Below are 20,997 nucleotides of genomic sequence, written 5' to 3' on the forward strand. Positions count from 1 at the left end.
AGGGCAGTAGTGGGAAGGGGGTGGGCTGATACAAAGTCCTCTCTCAGGAATTCTCATTCATTTACAGAAACAGCATTGATTAGTGAATGGCTATACATTGTGAAGCTATAGGGTTATAGTGTCTGATATGGCCTTGTTAGTTAGTAGCTACTTGTGGCAATAGAAAGCAGTTTCAAAATGAATACATAGCTTAAAGGGGAAGTGGGGCATGGTTGCAGTCTCATTTTAATGTTTCTCTGGCTATAATAATCAAAAGGACTTGCGTTCCTCAAATAAAATTTCTTATCTCAGTTTACAAGTCATCTCACAAAACATATTCAGGTACATCAGTTGTAATTAAATGCTCTTAGAATTTTTTCTGTTCAATATGCTCTCTTTCAAAATGTTTGAATAAAGAATGAAGAAGGCAACAAATATTTTTAAAAGACATACACTGAACTACATGTGTTAGGAAAATATTTAATTATATTTATAACTAATCTTCTTCAGTATATTTTCTTTATGCAGCAATGACAGCTTCTAGGAAAAATAAATACAAATTTATTCAGTAAGTGATATCCATTATTATGTTTCTTCTGCATTTTAAACTTTCCCACCTCATATCATCTAATCACTGTTGAACTGCCTCATAAATATTCAAAAGTTTAACTAAGCATCATTTATTTATTTTGTGTAATTCATTAAATTGCGTCCTTTATGGTAAAATTACCTCTGGGCACAAAGTAACTCATATGCATGCAATTTAATAATACTGACTGCCAGCATGTCTCAAAGTATTGATTATGAATAGCCAGTGTAATAACTATACCAAGTACTAAATTCAAGAGATTGGGAAACTGGAGACAAACTAAATTGATGCAAGCAGGGACTGTGCCAATCAAAACAAATGCATCTTTCATGGAAAATGTGCTCCCTACATATACTATTTTGAAACTCTTAGTAGAAGGACATGTCTGATCTTTGATGTTGTATAAGAAAGGAGGAATGTAAAAGGCAATTTAACCACCATTAGGAAAAAGGTCATAATATTCCAAAATATATCTGAAGGTAAGGAATTAGTAGTGAAAATATGCTATCAGTGAAATATCTGTCCTCTCATCCTCGATTTAAATTATTTGCCACTTTTGTGTTAGGAATGATAGTAAATTGATTGAAAGCATAAAAAACCAACTTTCCTTAATTCCCCTGTAAAGTACCATCAGAAAAGACAATCCTCACTGCAATCACAGTAAGTGGTATAAAACAAAGTCATCAGAGTGTTTCTAGGTTTTTCTTTCCTTTCATCTTTGTGCAGTGACCCAGCCTCAAAATCCCATTTTCCAGGTTCAAGCAAGCAATGAAATAGCCTCTAACCCTTTATCTTTTCTTCAGCAAAGCAACTGCACTCATACATATGAAGCTCTGGTTTTCAGCCCAAAGCTGGGTAGATTTCTTTAGGTTGTTTGAAAATATGAGTAGATGCTTATACCAACAACCAATAATCTGGCATCTCCCTGCACAGCATAGACTACTGGTCTGGGAGATAAAGTCTAGAAATGGATGTCTCACCATTCAAATAATCCTTAAACTCATTTTTAGAACAGTTGAAGATCAGTCAGATAAGATACAAAGGTGATTAGACTGAAGAAAAATCTTTGAAAGAAGAGAACATATCATAGAAGAAAAACCTTTGAAAGAAGGAAACAAATGGTTAGCTTTAGTATGAATTCCTTTTCCTAGAAAAGACTTTCGTGTAAATCAGAAGAAAAATTTTAAATATATAGTTCTAGATCTCAATGAGATAAAAAAGAATAGTTATTTTATATTTAAAGAGCAACTCAGAGTAGGAAGAAAATCAAAATCAAAGTAAGTAAAATATTCATTGGAAGCAGTAAGATGTAAACTTGAACTGCTAACTATTCAAACCAATGCTTCAGAGTACAAACTTGAGAAATAATTCTAGAATGCAAAGTAAATCAACAATAAAATTTTATTTTAAAATGTGAGAGAAAATGGTAGATATGAAGAACAGAATAGATTTGGATTGTACATAATAGGATCTGCAAAGAAGATAGAATATATGGAACAAAATGAGTAACAAAAAAAGTGAACAAAAATTCAAAAACAAAGCACCCAGGAAAAAATTCCAGCATTTAAGATAGAGAAATTCCAATGTGTCAAGAAATATTAAAATCTTAACAGCCCCATCTTTGTCACTCCCATATTAATCCATCACCAAAGACTGTTGATTTTATCTTCTAAATATTTCTTGGTCCACACACATCCCTATATCCAATGCCATCCCCTTAGTTTAAGCTATCCTCATTTCTGACCGAGACTCCAGCAGCATCTCCTAAAAGCTCTTGCTGTATCTACATTAACCTGTTTCCAATCTGCCCTTTATATTTCAACTGTTTATTCAGTAAGACAAATTATCGAGTGTCTCCATGTGCTACTATAAAGAAATCATGATTAGGATAATTTCATGTGATAATTGTAATAATAATTATAATAAAAATTAAAATGATGTGAGAGAGAGTGACTAAGGGAGGGGTGGTTTCTTTAAAGAAATGGCCAAGGAGGTTTCTTGGTTAAGCTGAAACGTATCTGAAAAGAAGGAGATAGCCATTTGGAGAACTGTGAAAAGAGCTTTCACTCACTGGGCACCAAAAGCTCAAAAACTCTGAATTGAGAATGTGATTCAATGTTTGAGGCTCATTCTGCTAGAAGGCAGTGGACAAAGTGAGGTGAGATATAAGATGAGGTTGCAGAAGTATAGAGACTATATCAGGTAAAGTCTTGCAAGCCATGGTGAGAAGTTTGGAATTTATTCTAAGTGCAAAAGGAAGCCTTTTCAGCAAAAGGAAGTTTTTAACAAAAGAAGGATCTAATTTATATAGTTTAAAATGAAAACTAACTTGATACTGCTGTATCTCTTCAAAACACAAACCTAATGGTGCCACATACACACTCCCAAACTCACCCTGCTTAAAAGCATTCCATGTGTTACACTTACACATGGGACATTTTTGGTTTTTACTAATCCTAGCTCCTTAACATGGCCAACTACAAGATCTGGCTCCATCTATGACTCTAGCATCAAGTGCACCACACACGGATCACCTGCCACATCTGCCTAACTGCACTGTCTTCAGCCCCACATCCCCCTCTTTCCAGACTGCACACAGGATGCCTCTGCCTTCCCTCTCCCTTTGCCTGCTGAACTCCTAATCATCTCTCAGCCTTCAGTGTAACTCTCTCTGCCTTAGTGAAGACTTCCCTGACTAGCCCCTGCCCACTGAGTCCTATCCCTCAAGTTAGATCTGTATCAATATGTAGCTTCCCATAAACCTCTGGTCAAAACCCCAGTTTTACATTTGGGTGTGTGATCATTTATTCAATACGGCCCTAGGTAGACTGTAACTCCAAGAGGGCAGGGACTTCATCTATTTTGATTCATCATTGATTTTCTCAGTTGTCCCTAGGCACACTGTTTGGTAAATAATATATATTCAAAAAATATTTTCGAAAGAACAGTTGAATTAACAAGTTTTTAGAACTCAAGAGCTGGTAAAATATCAAATTTCAATATGCATTTTGATTTTTAAAAAATAAAACTGATTAACGGAAAGAAAAAATTTGATTATTAAAAAATAAAACCAATTAGTAGAAAGACAAAATTACTCTCAAAGATGCAAAAATCAAAAGATTTTTCTTCTACATTTAATAAAAGCAGAAAATAGAGTGGTGTGTATTAAATGCAGGGAGTACAATGTTGAGTTAGCAGTGATCATGGAGTACAATTAAAGATATAGAAATAACTGAATATAAGTGCTAAGAATTGTATTTTTAAAACCCAACAAGTAGGCCAGGCATGATAGCTCACACCTGCAATCCCAACACTTTGGGAGGCCAAGGGAGTAGGGTCGTTTAAGGCCAGGAGTTCTAGACCATCCGAGGCAACATAGCAAGACCATGTCTCTACCAAAAAATTTTAAAAATTAGCTGGATGTGTTTGTGCACACGTGTAGTCCTACCTACTAGGGTGGCTGAGGTAGGACAATCTCTTCAGCCTAAGAGATCCAGGCTGCAGTGAGCTCGGATCATGCCACTGCACTCCAGCCTAGAACTAATATAGGACTAATAAAATGAGACCTTGTATTAGTCCCTTCTTGCATTGCTATGAAGAACTACCTGAGACTGGGTAATTTATAAAGAAAAAAGATTTAATTTACTCATATTTCCACAAGTTGTACAGGAATAATGGCTGGGGAGACTTCAGGAAACTTACAATGATGGCAAGAAGGCAAAGGGGAAACAGGAACATCTGACATAGCCAGAGGAGGAAGAGACAGGTGCGAGATGCCACACACTTTTAAGCACCATCTCCTGAAAACTTATTCACTATCATAAGAAGAGCAGGGGGGAAATCTGTCCTCATGATCTAATCAACTCCTACCAAGCCTCACCTTAAAATTGGGGATTACAATTTTACATGAGATTTGGATGGGGACACAAATCCAAACCATATCAGACCTTGCTAAAAAAAAAAAAAAAAAAAAAAAAACCTGAAGATGGCAGATAGGAGGCAGGACTAGCTTGCAGCTCCTATTCAGACGGACAGAGCAGCATGTGAACTTTTGCTCCAAGAACTACCACAGGAACATACCAGTAAAGCCGAGAGAATCTGCAGTCCCTTTGAAAGAACTGGATCGCCACTGAAAGCTCCCTGAGATGCTAAAAAACTGTGAGTCTTCTTGCTTTTTCAATGGGGAGGCACATGGTCTGGGACAAGTTCTCAGCTTCGGTCACTGGCTGCCTGGAAATAAACTCAGTGCTGTTGGATGGGGGCATGGTGGGAGTGAGACCAGCCTTTAGGACTACAGAGCAGGTTGAGGCTTGTTACTGCTGGCTTTTCCCCATTTCCCTGCTGACCTGTATGACCCAGCAGAGGCAGCCATAATCCCCTTGGGACTATAACTCTATTGGACAGGGAACCAATAGAGAACCATAGAGAACACCACAGCAAGCCCCACCCAAAGAGAGGCTGAGCTCAGAAACGGCTATCCCTGCCCCCACCAGGTGGTCTTTCCCTACCCATCCTGGTAGCCAAAGACAAAGGTCATAATTTCTTGGGAGTTCTATGGCCCTGGCCACTGCCTGAGAAACCTGAATACTTAACTAGGTGTCGTTAGGGCAAGTTTGCATCCTCCCTATAGGATTGAAGCTGTGTGCTCTTGAAAGCCCCACAACCTTGCTGGAAGCCAACCAACCCCAAAACAGCACACTAAACAAAAACACAACCAAGGACCTTCACAGAGTCCACTTCACTCCCCAACTGACTCCACCAGAGCAGGTGCTGGTGTCAAGGGCTGCAAGACCTGAAGACGAATCACATCACAGGACTCTTTGCAAACAGTCTCCAGTACCAGCCAGAATGCCAGTAGCCCTGCTGGGTGGCTGGACCCAGAAGAGCAAAAACATTAACTATAGATCAGCTCTCAGGAAACCCTATTGCTAGGGAAAGGGAGAGAACACCCCATCAAGGGAGCACCCCATGGGACAAAAGAATTTGAATAGCAACCTTTAATCCCAGATCTTCCCTCTAACATAGTCTACCCAAATGAGAAGGAACCAGAAAAACAATTCTGGTAATATGACAAAACAAGGTTCTTTAACACCCCCGAAAGATCATACAGGCTCACCAGCAATGGATCCAAACCAAGGTGAAACCTCTGAATTACCAGAAAAAGAACTCAGAAGGTCAATTATTAAGATAATCAAGGAGGCACCAGAGGAAGGTGAAGTACAACTTAAAGTATTCAAAAACATGATACAGAATATGAAGGGGAAATTCTTCAGTGAAATACACAGGATAGATAAAAAACAATCACAACTTCTGGAAATCAAGGACACACTTAGAAAAATGCAAAATGCACTGGAAAATCTCAGCAATCGAAGCAAAAAGCAGAGGAAAGAACTTCAGAGCTCAAAGACAAGGCTTTTGAATTGACTCAATTCTTCAAAGATAAATAGAAAAGAATTTTTAAAATGAACAAAGCCTTCAAGAAGTTTGGGACTGTGTTAAATGACTAAACCTAAGAATAATTGGTGTTACTGAGGAAGAAGAGAAATCTAAAAGTTTGGAAAATGTATTTGAGGAAATAATCAAAGATAACTTCTCCAGCATTCCTAGAGACCTAGACATCCAAATAGAAGAAACTCAAAGAACACCTGGGAAATTCATCGCAAAAAGATCATCACCTAGGCACATAATCATCATGTAATCTAAAATCAAGACTAAGGAAAGAATTTTAAGAGCTATGAGGCAAAAACATCAGGTGACCTATAACGGAAAACCTATCACAGCAATAGCAAATTCATTAGCAGAAACTTTACAAGCTAGAAGGAATCAGGGTCCTATTTTTAGCCTCCTTAAACAAAACAATTATCCCCCAAGAATGTCATATCCAGTGAAACTAAGCTTCATAAACAAAGGAAAGATACAGTCTTTTCCAGAAAAATAAATGCTGAGAGAATTCACCAATACCAAGCCAGCCCTATAATAACTGCTAAAAGGAGCTCTAAATCTTGAAACAAATTTTCAAAATACACCAAAATAGAACCTCCTCAAAGCATAAATCTCATGGGACCTGTAAAACATTAACACAATAGAAACAAAAAACAAGGTATTCAGGCAACAAATAGCATGATGAATAGAATAGTACCTCATCTCTCAATACTAACATTGAATGTAAAAGGCCTAAATGCTCCACTTAAAAGATACAGAATGGCAGAATAGATAAAAATTCACCAACCAAGTTTCTGCTGTCTTCAGGAGACTGTCTAACACATAAGGACTCACATAAACTTAAGGTAAAAAGATGGAAAAAGATATTCAATGCAAATGGATATCAAAAGCGAGCAGGAGTAGATATTCTTATATCAGAGAAAACAAACTTTAAAGCAACAGCAGTTAAAAAAGACAAAGAGGGACATTATTTAATGATAAAAGGACTAGTCCAACAGGAAAATATCATAATTCTAAATGTATATACACCTAACATTGGAGCTCCCAAGTTTATAAAACAATTAATACTAGACCTAAGGAATGAAATACATGACAACACAATAATGGTGGGAAACTGTAATACTCCACTGACAGCAATAGATAGGTCAAGACAGAAAGTCAACATAGAAACAATGGACTTAAACTATACCCTAGAACAAATGGAATTAACAGATATTTACAGAACATTCTACCCAACAACTGCAGAATATACATTCTATACATCAGCACATGGAACATTATCCAAGACAGACCATATGATAGGCCACAAAACAAGTCTCAGTAAATTTAAGAAAATCAAAATTATATCAACTAGTCTCTCAGACCACAGTGGAATAAAATTGGGGATCAATTCAAAAAGGAATCCTCAAAACCATGCAAATACATGGAAATCAAAAAACTTGCTCTTCAATGATCATTGGGTCAACAATGAAATCAAGATGGAAATTTAAAAATTCTTTGAACTAAATGATAATAGTGACACAACCTATCAAAACCTCTGAGATACAAAAAAAAGCTAAGAGATAAGAAGAAAGTTCACAGTAGTAAATGACTAGATTAAAATGTCTGAAAGAGCACAAATAGACAATCTAAGGTCACACCACATAGAACTGAAGAAACAAAAAAATCCAAACCCACAGCCAGCAGAAGAAAAGAATTAACAAAGACAAGAGAAGAACTAAATAAAATTGAAACAAAAAACAGAAAAATACAAAAGATAAATGAAACAAAAAGATGATTCTTTGAAAATATAAGTAAAATTGATAGACCATTAGCATGATTAAACAAGAAAAAAAGAGAGAAGATCCAAATAAGCTCAGTTAGAAACAAAACAGGAGATATTACAACTGATACCACAGAAATACAAAATACAATTCAAGGCTATGATGAACACCTTTACTTGCATAAGCTAGAAAATCCAGAGGAGATGGATAAATTCCTGGAAATATACAACACTCCTAGATTAAACCAAGAAACATAGAATCTCTGAACAGACCAATAATGAGCAGTGAGATTAAAATGATTATTTAAAAATTGCCAACCAAAAAAAGTCCAGGATCACAAGGATTCACAGATTAATTCTATCAGACATTCAAATAAGAATTGGTACCAATCCTATTGCCACTATACCAAAAGATAGAGAAAGAGGGAATCCTCCCTAAATCATTCAATGAAGCCAGTATCACCCTAATACCAAAACCAGGAAATGACATAACAAAAATAGAAAACTACAGACCAATATCCCTGATGAACATAGATGCAAAAATCCTTATGTCAGAAAGATAATCCACCATGATCAAGTGGGTTTCATACCAGGAATGCAGGGATGGTTTAACATGTAAGTCAATAAATGTGATATACCACATAAGCAGAATTAAAAATCACATAATCATCTCAATAGACACAGGAAAAGCATTTGACAAAATCTAGCATCTCTTTATGATTGAAACCCTCAACAAAATTGGCATGGAAGGGACATACTTTAAGGTAATAAAACCCAGCTATGACAAACCCACAGCCAATATTATGAATGGGGAAAACTTGAAAGCATTTCCCCTGAGAACTGGAACAAGGCAAGGATGCTCACTTTCACCACTTCTATTCAACATAGTACTGGAAGTTCTACCCAGAGCAATCAGACAACAAAAAGAAATAAAGGGCGTCCAAATTAGTAAAGAGGAAGTCAAACTGTCACTGTTTGCTGATTATATGATTCTATGCATGAAAACACTAAAGACTCATCCAAAAAGCTCCTAGCACTGATAAATGAATTCAGCAAAGTTTCAGCAAACAAAATTAATATACACAAATCAATAGCTCTGCTATACACCAACAGCGACCAACCTGAGAATCAAATCAAGAACTCAACCCCTTTTATGGTAGTTGAAAAAAAAAATACTTAGGATTATACCTAACCAAGTCTGTGGAAGACCTCTACAAGGAAAACTACAAAACACTGCTGAAGGAAATCGTAGACGACACAAATTGAAACACATCATGCTCATGGATGGGTCGAAACAATATTGTCAAAATGACCATACTGCCAAAAGCAATCTAGCCATTCAATGCAATTTCCATCAAAATACCACCATCATTCTTCACTGAACTAGAAAAAAAAAAAAATCCTAAAATCCACATGGAACCAAAAAAGAGCCCATGTAGCCAAAGCAAGCCTAAGCAAAAAGAACAAATCTGGAGGCATCACACTGCCTCACTTCAAACTGTACTATAAGACCATAGTCACCCAAACAGCACAGTACTGGTATAAAAATAGGCTCACAGACCAATGAAACAGGATAGAGAACCCAGAAATAAAGCCAAATACTTACAGCCAACTGATCTTTGACAAATCAAACAAAAATATAAAGTGAGAAAGGACAGCCAATTCAACAAATGGTGCTAGGATAATTGGCTAGCCACATGTTGAAAATGAAACTGGATCCTCATCTCTCACCTTATACAAAAATCAACTCAAGATGGATCAAAGAATTAAATCTAAGACCTGAAACCATAAAGATTCTAGAATATCACATCAGAAAAACCCATGTAAACATTGACTTAGGCAAAGACTTCATGACCAAGAAACCAAAAGCAAATGCAATAAAAACAAAGATAAATAGATGGGACTTAATTAAACTAAAAAGCTTCTGCACAGCAATAGAAATAATCAGCAGATTAACAGACAACCCACAGAGTGGGAGAGAATCTTCACAATCTATACGTCCAGCAAGGACTAATACCAGAATCTACAAAATACTCAAACAACTCAGCAAGAAAAAAATACACAATCCCATCAAAAAGTGGGCAAAGAACATGAATAATTCTCAAAAGAAGATATGCAAACTGCCAGCAAGCATATGGAAAAATATTCAACATCACTAATGATCAGGGAAATACCAATCAAAACCACAATGTGATACTACCTCGCTCCTGCAACAATGACCATAATCAAAAAATCAAAAAATAATAGATGTTGGCATGGATGTGGTGAAAAAGTTATACTTTTACACTGTTGGTGGGAATGTAAACTAGTACAACCACTATGGAAAACAGTGTGGAGATTCCTTAAAGTACTAAAAGTAGATCTACCATTTGATCCAGCTACCCCACTACTAGGTATCTAACCAGAGAAAAGGAAGTCATGATATGAAAAAGATACTTGCACATACATGTTTATAGCAGCACAATTAGCAATTGCAAAAATATGAAACCAGCCCAAATGCCAATCGATCAATGAGTGGAAAAAGAGAATGTGGTATATACATTGTGGAATACTACTCAGCCATTAAAAAAAAAAAAAAAGAATGAAATAATGGCTTCACAGCAACCTTGGTGAAATTGTAGACTATTATTCTAAGTGAAGTACCTCAGGAATGGAAAACCAAACATTGTATGTTCTCACTCATGTACAAACTAAGCTATGAGGACGCAAAGTTGTAAGAATGATACATTAGACTTTGGGGATTCAGAGGGAATGGTAGGGGGTGACAAGGGATAAAAGTTCTCGCACTGGGTACAGTATACACTGCTTGGGTGATAGGTGCACCAAAATCTCAGAAATCACCACTAAAGAACGTATCTATATAATCAAACAGCACTGGTTCCCAAAAAACCTATTGAAATAAAAAAATGGAAAACTAAAAATTAGAAATTCTTTTTAAAACCTGACAAGTAAAAAAAAAAATAAAAAGTTGATAAGATGATGTGTTATGCATGTGTAGTGGTCAGGGAGATATGGGAGATCTCTGTACCTTCCTTTCAATTTTGCTGTGACTCTAAAATGGCTCCAAAAAAAAATATTTTAAGAAGAAATTGGATGGGTAAAGACAAAATCGTAGGAAGAACTAATCAATGGTTTTATATGACTGAATGAAAATTTAAAAGTAGGGGAAAGTTCACAACTCACCCAGTAATCAACAGCTGCATATGGCAGAACTCATGAGTTTTAGATTTCATAACCTCATGAAACTGCATTGTGTGACATGATTATCATAGAATCATCACACCAGAAAATCAAATATACTATATGCACAGTTAAAATAATTATTATCTTGGAGAATCAGCTTTGGAAAAAATGGAGTGTCTACTAAGAAGAACCATCCTTGGTCGGGCATGGTGGCTCACACCTGCCCAGCACTTTGGGAAGCCGAGGCAGGCAGATCACTTGAGGTCAGGAGTTTAAGACCAGCCTGGCCAACACGGTGAAACCTCATCTCTACTAAAACTACAAAAATTAGCTGGGCATGGCGGCAGGCACCTGTAATCCCAGCTACTCGGGAGGCTGAAGCAGGAGAATTACTTGAACCCAGGAGCTGGAGGTTGCAGTGAGTTGAGATTGTGCCATTACATTCCAGCCTGGGCAATAGAGTGAGACTCTGTTTCAAAAAAAAAAAAAAAAAAAAGCCATTCTCTTTATTTAGGTTAGTCTCTATACTCTCCTACAGTTATTAGATGAGTCAGAATTCATACTTCCTGTCTGCCACTAATAATAATATTATGTACATTATAATTTTAAATAAAAATAACTTTTGAGAGATAAAAATCAGAAAACCAAAATAATATGAAGGATAAAAAATTATACTTACAAATAATAAAAATCAGAAATGTTAAAATATCAAGAAATAATGGTTCAAGCAGTTGAACAGCAGGGAAGCTCTCTAAAAATCATTTGCAAGCCTGAGAGAAGTACTATTTTCTCTGTTATATAAATAAAGATGCAGAGATTCACTGGTTAACTGACTTGTCCCGTTATATGTGGCTTACAAATACCAAAAGCAAAATTCACATATAGACCTTCTGGCTTTACAACTTTAGAACCCATAATCTCCTTTCTGAGGTCTATTCTGGGAAATTAATCTAATATGTGGAAAACAGGGTATATGAAGATTTCCATAGCAGCATTTTAATTAAAGGAGCAATATGAATATTTCCATGGCAGCATTTTAATTAAAAGAGCAATAATTAGAGGCTATCAAAATGCTTTACAGTACAACAATGGTTAAATAATATGTGCTACATAGACATATGATAGAATGCTATTTTTAAAATAAGAAAATATTTCTATATAAGAGAACGAAAGCAGGACGTAAAAAGTGTAATTATTTTAAATATATAAAATAGGAAGTGATACACAAAGAAAACAATTGTATGAAGGTATTAAAATGATAAGCTGTGCTCTAATTTTAATTATTGATATCTTTTTAATGATTTTAATTTGGTTTCAAGTGATTTTACATAGATAGTTCAAAGTTCATGGGTTGTTGAAATCTACGTCCGAGGAAAAACTAAATGAAGAGTAGGTTCAACCTTAGAAAGAGTGTGTGACTTATGAATATTGTGTAACCTCAATTCCAGCTCAAGAATCACTAAAGGAGAGAAAAGTGACTAGAGTGGTATGGCAGCCCCCCGGTTCTGGGGTGTTCTGCAATTTCCCCAGACCTAACCCTCCCGGCCTCTTCCCCGAAGAATCACGACCTACATGTGGGACAGTGGATTTGAAAGCTATGGCAGCTCCTCATAGGGGAGTCAGCGAATACACGCAGTTCCCGGGAGGCTTTGGATCGTGGACACCTTCTTAAGCAGAAAAGAAATCAAGAGCCCGAGTACAGCACATTGAACCCCACACTGTATCTCCGATGCTTTCTGTCACTTTGGTTGATGAAGTGTTCAAAATTGGCAGTGTTGAGATTTCACAAGTCGCTCTTGTGGGGATCATCAGACATGCAGAGAAGGCTTCAACCAACATTGTTTACAAAATAGATGACATGACAGCTACACCCATGGATGTTCGCCAGTGGGTTGACACAGATGACACCAGCAGTGAAAACACTGTAGTTCCTCCAGAAACATATGTGAAAGTGGCAGGCCACCTGAGATCTTTTCAGAACAAAAAGAGCCTGGTAGCTTTAAGATCATGTCCCTGGAGGATATGAATGAGTTCACCATACATATTCTGGAAGTGATCAATGCACACATGATACTAAGCAAAGCGAACAGCCAGCCCTCAGCAGGGAGAGCACCTATCAGCAATCCAGGGAAGAGTGAAGCAGGGTACTTTGGTGGGAATAGCTTCATGCCAGCAAATGGCCTCACTGTGGCCCAAAACCAGGTGTTGAATTTGATTAAGGCTTGCCCAAGACCTGAAGGATTGAACTTTCAGGATCTCAAGAACCAGATCAAATGCATGTCTGTATCCTCAATCAAGCAAGCTATGGATTTTCTGAGCAATAAGGGGCACATCTATTCTACTGTGGATGATGGTCATTTTAAATCCACAGATGCAGAATAACTGGAACTAATTGGGTACCTGAGATATTTTACAACTGGACCTAGCTTCACAGTCTATTTTCTCCAGCTGTGCATATATTTGGCCAGGTGGCTTCTAGAAGTCAGTTTCATCTATAAAAGGTCTCCACCGACATCCTTTTGAAACTTACTGCTCTTCTGTTTTGTTTTGTTTGAAGGTCAGAAAGAGATGGGCAATTGACAGGGATGCACTCAAGCTGGAATTTCTTGAGGAAGTTATAAATAAGCTTGTTTCATACTAACATAATGCAAATATCTCTTTTATAAATGAAAATGTGCTAACCCTTTTGCCAACAGGGGGAACAAAAGAAAGTCCCATCAGTCAGTTTGTCCATCTCATGGTGAAAGCTTGCCCCTCCTTTAGGGAACTACATCAGAAAGTTACCTACCAATAACACACTCCACATAAAATATCAGAAGAAATGAAGAGGCTAAAGTAATTTAACATTTATAAAAACACACAAAAGACGAGGAAAAAAATGTGGCTAATTACTGTGGTCTTCATTTCATAAAGGTGTAGTTGCAATTTGTAACTTCCTTCCCCTTCTTTCCATTTCTTGTTCCTTTTGCTTTCAGCTAGCACTGAGGTTGGTTGAGGTCCTTAATATGTCATGGTAATCAAAATGTTCATTCTTGAGATCAGAGCCTATAATGACTTCCTATGGTCACCACTGGAAGAGGTAATCCTAGACATGTTCCAGAATGTCTCCAAATTCCAATTAAACTTCTCAGTGCCCACAGAGTATAGCAGCACTATTAGCACCCTTAGCTGAAAGAGAATCTGGAAAACATGTTTGGCTTTCTAGACTCCACAGTACACAAAACACGAAGGAGGATAAAATGGGTCCAGTAATCTACTATTTTCACCACAGTAATTAAGTTGGGGGGAAAAAAAAGTACTCTCTTATGACCTTCACCACAATAATGCAGGATTTTTCTCAGCCCCTTCATCAGACTTGTGACAGGGGTGGCCCCATTTACTCGGCCTGCTGCATTCAAGCCTTTGTGGGAGGAAGCACATGAATAAGTTCCATATGGGACCCCACAGCCAGTACAGGTGTGCATGGATAAATGCAGGATCCTGCCAGCCAGTCCAACTGCTGGCAGGAAAAATCTCCATGTGGGGCTCATGGTAGTGCCCAGGTGGTGCCAGGTGCCTGTGACCCCTAAGCCCCAGAGGGAATGTTAACAGTGCTTTCTTAGCTCTGCTGTCCCCAGACAGCTGTGTGTGAGAAGCTCAGCTGACAGAAGCAAGCTCTGTGTGGGGCCTGCATTGGTTCCCAGGTGAAAGTGTCTGCAACCCTGACACCCCAGAGGGAGTGTTACAGTGCTCTCTTACCTCCACCATCCATGGATGGCTGTGTGTTAGTAGCTCATCTGACAGGAGCAAGCTCTGTGTGGGGCCCATAGCAGTGCCCAGATGAGGGTGCCTGTGACCCCAAAACCCCAGAGAGAGTGTTACAGCACTCTCTTAGTTCTGCCATCTGTGGACAGCTGTGTGTTAGCAGCTCAGTTGATCCCTTGCCTCATCACATAGGGCAACTACCCTCCACTGGTGAGGGCAAAGGGCTGGTGTGACAGACTTTCTGGGTACCTGCACTCAGTGGGCCCTGAGCTCTGGTCTGGTGTCCAAGAAGAATGAGATCACATGGACGAACTGAAGGATGGGGAAGGTGGAGAATGTTACTGAGCAATGAAAATGGCTCTCAGTGGAGAGGGGAGCTGGAAAGGGGATGGGAAGGGCAGGTCGCCTTCCCCAAAGTTAGGTTGTCTCTTCCCTGAGGTCAAGCTGTCTCTCCTCTGAAGTGCAGCCCTCTCTCATCGCTTCTGACTGATGGTGGGATGTTTATTCACAGGATGGTGGGGGTGGGCCAGAGGTAGTTTTGGAGAAGGCAAGATTTGATTGGTAAAAAGGCATTATTCAGAAAAACAAATCAGAAGAGAATGGGCAAAAAGGAATAGTTCTCATTTCAGGCCACGGGTTTCAGGCTTCTCAGTTTGAAGGTGCAGTTTCACTGGGAACCCATTTCTGTCTACCTAGAATTTCTCTGCCTCCTGCCTCTATCAACAGTAACAAAGTAGAGGGGAAAAAGCTACTCTTTGTTGCATTGATAGGTAGTTAAGTTCTAGTGCCTGAACAGAGTAAAGCTTTAGCTTAATTGTGGGACAGTCATTGAGTCTCACAAAGGGATCGAGCTTGCTGAAGCCAGTTAGCATAAGCTCCTAACCAGGAAAGATGATCTCAATGCATAAAAAGGGCTTTGACAGAAAGCTGTTCCTTTCTGCCTCCCTCGACCCTCCCTACCCCCAGATCCTGACAATGCTGTTTCCCTACATTCAAACCACTCCAGAGTATCCAGTGTTCTGCTACCTCTTCTCCATTAAACTGATACAGCTTGTGTGATTCATCTTTATGTGAAGCTCAAGAGGAAATATTCAGATGCCACATACTCAGATAATTCATTTGAAGTTTCATGGTTTTGAATGGTAAATTGTTCTGAAGACCTATGAGAGAAAAGGACTCCAATTTCTTGGAATGATTCTTCTTTAATGTCAGGATGCATTTGCACTCCTTCATGCCACCAGGCTACAAGGTAGCAGCTTTGGTTGTTTTTTTGAGAAATGCTGTAGTGCTGCAATTTACACAGATGCAAAGCAGACAGTAATTAGGAATGTATTTTGGCCTTATTAATAAGAACTGTTAATTGGGTGATATAGGAGTGATTTCTTCCTATGAGTGGACTCCAGCAACATCCAAAAAAGAGAAAAAATTCAAGCAGCCACAAGCACAGAGGAAGCTTTAAAATTAACCTGCCATATGACAATTTGTTGACAGGTTGGTTACTGGAAAGACATGGAACAAGAAGATGCAGCAGAAACAGTCAAAACTAGAGGGAATGAGTCTTTCGTCATCCTAACAGGATTAGAAGGAAATACATTATATCACTTCACAGTGAGGGCTTACAATGGAGCTGGATATGGGCCACCTAGCAGTGAAGTGAGTGCAACCACCAAGAAATCCCGTAAGTGACCTGGGCTTTTTGTTTGTTTCAGACAAAGGGGAAACATCTTATAACATTTCTCAAAGCCATGTGAGGTGCACAATAAGCAGAGTCAAAGGGGAGTTTTGATTCATAGTCTTGCTTCAGTGCTTAGATCTGAATCCTAAAACTAGCTCAGAAAATTTCGCATTCAGAGTAGACAAAGGTTATCTTCCTGTGAAACAAGGCTAAGCGATTTTGACACCGAAGGGAGATAAAAGGATTCAAGTTCAAAAGCTCAGTAGAGTAGCTATTAAAATGACACTTCTGGAGCAAAACCCTCCTTATCAGACTCTAGCTGGAAGGAAGCCTAGATTTCCAGCCAACTACTAAGCAGGAGAAAACAGTGAGATACTCACAAGGAATTAAATGAAGAAATGTATTTAAGAATCCTTGTCAGTTCACGTTCACTTTTTATTTTGCAGCCCCAAGTCAAGCACCTAGCAACCTCAGGTGGGAGCAGCAAGGCTCTCAGGTTTCTCTGGGCTGGGAACCCGTCATACCATTAGCCAACGAATCTGAAGTTGTGGGTTACAAGGTCAGTATTTCTTCACTCTTTTACATAGACACTCATCTTCGAAATTGTTATTATGAAGACGGAAAATTAATAAGGCATAAAAAGACCCATTAACAAACCTATTTTTTCTCAATCATTTTCTATCTATATCTTAGAAGGATAGCCTTCCTATAGATAGAGAAACCAAGGTAGTCAAAATTAGTTTCAACTGCACAAGGCACAGAAAGGGAAGGAGTAGGAAAAGTAGTGAAAATCTGAATATAGTGTGAAGATGACTCTGTGAAGCATGATATTAGGACCAGCAGAATTTAGGCAGAGAATTCTGGCATATGCCTCCAGGAGACTAATTTTGCTGGCAGCTGACAAATACAGGACCATTTCGTTTTAGTGGAAAGATTTTCTATTAGCAAGGAAACAGAAGAAGAAAAGAAAAATGCAAGGACCAGAACACTAGATAGAAAACAAAAAATCTAGGGAAAGACACAGCAAGCTCCAAAACAGACCCAACATTTACATACAGTCATTCTATTATGTGACAGTAAGATCTGGAAATTTGATAACATGTGCAGTTTGTTTTTGAAAAATAACTCTGTTATCTGATTTTTAAATATATGTGATCTATGTATTGAATTGGCTTAATTTCAAATTCTTGTTCTATAATGTCACATTCTGTTTGTTGCATTAAACTTCACACAGAATCATTAGTTGAATATTCACAATATTTTTAATGTAATAAAATATGTTAAGTATAATAGTTTAAAATATTTCAGTGATAATATATAGACTGGAAGGTATCATTATAAGTGGTTTTTAACTATCAGAGATGGTAACACAGTATTCAACATATAAAATGCTAAAATTTGAGGAGCTAAAAACCGAAGTTATAAATGTAATATTTTAAATTAATTTCCATTAATATTATATTACACAAACTAGCATTTGTTACCTACTATAATTAGATCACAGACATGCGCGCGCGCGCGCACACACACACACACACACACACACACACACAAATCCGTCAGTAATGATCGGGAATGTTGAATTTAATCTTTTGCAGCGAGGTCAGTTGGGTCATTTTCTATACCATTCCCTTACTCCTCTCTTTCTATACCTTTCCCCAAAAGACCATATCCTCACAACTTCTCCTCTTAGGCAAATATACTGTTTAATGCTTAGGGATAGCAGTTAGGTGAGAAATATGATGGACCATTCAAGAATCAATCTAAAATCATTAGAACTATAATGAACAATATCCCAAACTAGAGAGGCAAAGTAGAATGCAAGAGAAAACCAGATAAACATGTATGGTCAACTGGAAGGCTCATAAGGTTTAAGTACCTTTCAAGTGAGAATAGAGAAATACCATATAACTAGAAAAATACTCGATTGAGCTTGGGCGTAGGGATCCCAGGCTGGGTGCCACTACTCTTTGTTCACATTTGACACCTCTATCCCAGTCATTGTTCTTACTTTTTATATATAACTGTCTCCCCAAACAGACTGAAGTCCTCAAAGGCAATGACTTTATCTTATTTCTTGTTCCTAATGTTTCTAGAATGGATGAATAATGTTGGCCCAGATAGAAATGTCTTATGCAGTTATTTATGTATGTGTATTATCAAATATGTATTTTTTTTCCAGCAAAACCTTGCCATTTGTTGTTGTTTAGAGGAAAAAATATCACTGGCCACTGATTTAGATAGACTTCAGCTCAAATCCTAGTTGAGTAATTTGAGCAAGTTGTTTGAACTTTCTCAGTTTTATTTTACTAACATCACAAATGGCTAAAATAGCAATAATAATACAAATTATACAGGATTTTCTAAAGAAGAACTTGTATAAAATGCTTGGCATGTAAAATGTTCTCATGAAAAAACAGATACTGTTTCTTACTGTTATTGGAGGAGCATGTCTCATTAGGTAAAATTTTTAAAATTTTAACACAGAAACTGATCTTGAAAAGTTGCCTCCAGTTCCCTCTTAATAAAGATAACACAAGTCACGTTGGAATACCTTGTTGCTGGGGGAAAAATCACTAGCATAATCCATTTTCAATGTATAAATTAATGACAAGTAGGCACACATTGCCAAAGACATTTTTTCCCTTTTATTTCTTGAAATGGTTGCACTTTCTTATATCCCTGAGAAGGAAGAATTGATTCTTATAGAAGGAGTCTGCTGACAACAAATGGAATAAGACCTCAAAACCTTCTCCTTTGGAACTAAACCTTATCAGAACCTTTCTGAAGAGTGGGATAATCCCCACTGAGAGAACAGCTGACAGGAAGGGCTCCCTGAGGGAAAGGGAACTTCAGACTGGACTGGGCTTAACCCAGAGTTTGGATTCTCCTCAGAGGGCGGTTTTTCACAGGGCAGCCAAGGATGAAAGCTCCTCCTGACACAGACCCAATGGGACAGGAATATATATTTAGAAATAATAGCTGAGAATATAAACTAAAGAGCTATAACCCAGAGAACACAAGCTTGGAGCCCCTCTTCTGAGTATGATGTTGAAGCCAGCTACTGCACCCTTGGCAAGGATCCCCACACAGCAGTTAAAGAACTATACCATCCGGAGGTGCACACTAATATAGAATGACCAGGGCTGGGCATGATACTCAGAAGGAGAAGCCTTTTGTACTAGGAATCCTTTTGATTCCTACTACATCCCAAAAATTACCGCCAACCACGAGTGGCACCACTATAATAGCGGCCCACCTCTTCTTAAGCACAATGGGTGTCACTTACAAAAATTAATAAAATAGGGACATAGGACACTAATCATTTCTCTTTCCACAAGGTCATTTGAGGCAGGCTTGACCCGTTAAGACTGAACTTGCCCCTAGGATTCTTGGAACATTTGAGGCAGAAGACTTCTTGCTAATTGGGGAAAGGGAGAGTTTCCATAATTAATTGGAATATTAAAAAGGGAGGTCACTTAATCTTCACGCTGTCTTTGCAAACTACTTCACTTTTGCAAGCAGGAAGGATCAGTGGAAATGTTTATTGTGTGTAGGTTTGAGGCTGAGAACTTGGGATTAAAGCCTGAGGTTTAAGATGCAGGGATTATATATTCCATCTTTTACGTTAAGTCCAGTTTAAGATTGAAGAACTTAGAAAAGTATTTATCTGGGAGACTTCTAGGTTGTGAAAGTTATTAAAACATAATAAATGTGGAGGAAAAAGTGGATTTTTTTGCCATATACTCAGTGCATAAATAATGTAATAAATGATTATTTCGTAGAGTTAAGATGCTATATACAGGATAGATATTCTGAAAAAAAAGTACTACAAACTGGATCTCATAGAGACTGGTGGTTATCAGAGACCAGGAAGGGGAAAGGAGAGTGAGGAACAAAGAGAGGTTAATCAATGGGTACAAATACACTATAAGATAGAAGAAATAAGATCTGGTGTTTGATAGATCAGAAGGGTGATATAGTTAATAATCTATTGTATACTTAAAAATAGCTAGATGAGAATAATTTGAGTGTTCTTAGCGTAAAAAAAAAGATAAATATTTAAGGTAATGGATAACCCAATTACCCTGATTTGATCTTTACACATGATACAAATGTATCAAATTATCATATTACCCTGAAGATATGTACCTCAGTATGTATCAATAAAAAATGTAAAAAAGTAAATCATATAATGGAATAATACAGTGCCCTTTAATCTTTAGTAGTTGAACTCCTTTCAGGCAAATAAATGCATTGATACTTCTAGGAATTTTAAAAGTTATTTTGCCATTTTCCATGGAATATAAGAACACTATAAAAATGTATATCAGTACGTTATAAAATTGTAAAGCTTACATTAATAAAGTCTTGAAAAGTAAACTACAGAAGTAGCATAAAACAGTAGAGTTCGACATTTGAGCCACCCATTGTCTAAGAAAGCATTGTCTTAGTCCTTTTGTGCTGCTATAACAGGTATCTGGGACTGGGTTATTGACAAAAAATAAAAATTTACTTCTCTCAGTTCTGAAGGCTGGGAGTGCCAAGATCAAAGCTCCAGCAAATTCTGTGTCTGATGGGGGTCCAATTTTGGTTCCCACAATGGTGCCTTGAAAGCTACAT

The 20,997-nt window shown here is 37.7% G+C and overlaps 1 protein-coding gene and 1 pseudogene across 2 annotated transcripts in view; both read left to right on the forward strand.

The window, feature by feature from the left end:
* CNTN5 (contactin 5) overlaps positions 1–20,997 on the forward strand; it is a 1,035,741-nt gene that overhangs the window by 1,002,359 nt on the left and 12,385 nt on the right. The window contains exons 21-22 of the mRNA XM_077964911.1: positions 16,191–16,377; positions 16,821–16,933. Coding sequence (XP_077821037.1) covers positions 16,191–16,377; positions 16,821–16,933 — 300 coding nt within the window. The remainder of the gene's footprint in view (positions 1–16,190; positions 16,378–16,820; positions 16,934–20,997) is intronic.
* On the forward strand, positions 12,528–16,119 carry LOC106993448 (replication protein A 32 kDa subunit pseudogene; annotated as a pseudogene). Its single transcript, XR_013404503.1, has one exon. The product of XR_013404503.1 is annotated as a replication protein A 32 kDa subunit pseudogene (transcript).

This window comes from Macaca mulatta, chromosome 14, assembly GCF_049350105.2.
Source record: "Macaca mulatta isolate MMU2019108-1 chromosome 14, T2T-MMU8v2.0, whole genome shotgun sequence".
Lineage (NCBI taxonomy): Eukaryota > Metazoa > Chordata > Mammalia > Primates > Cercopithecidae > Macaca > Macaca mulatta.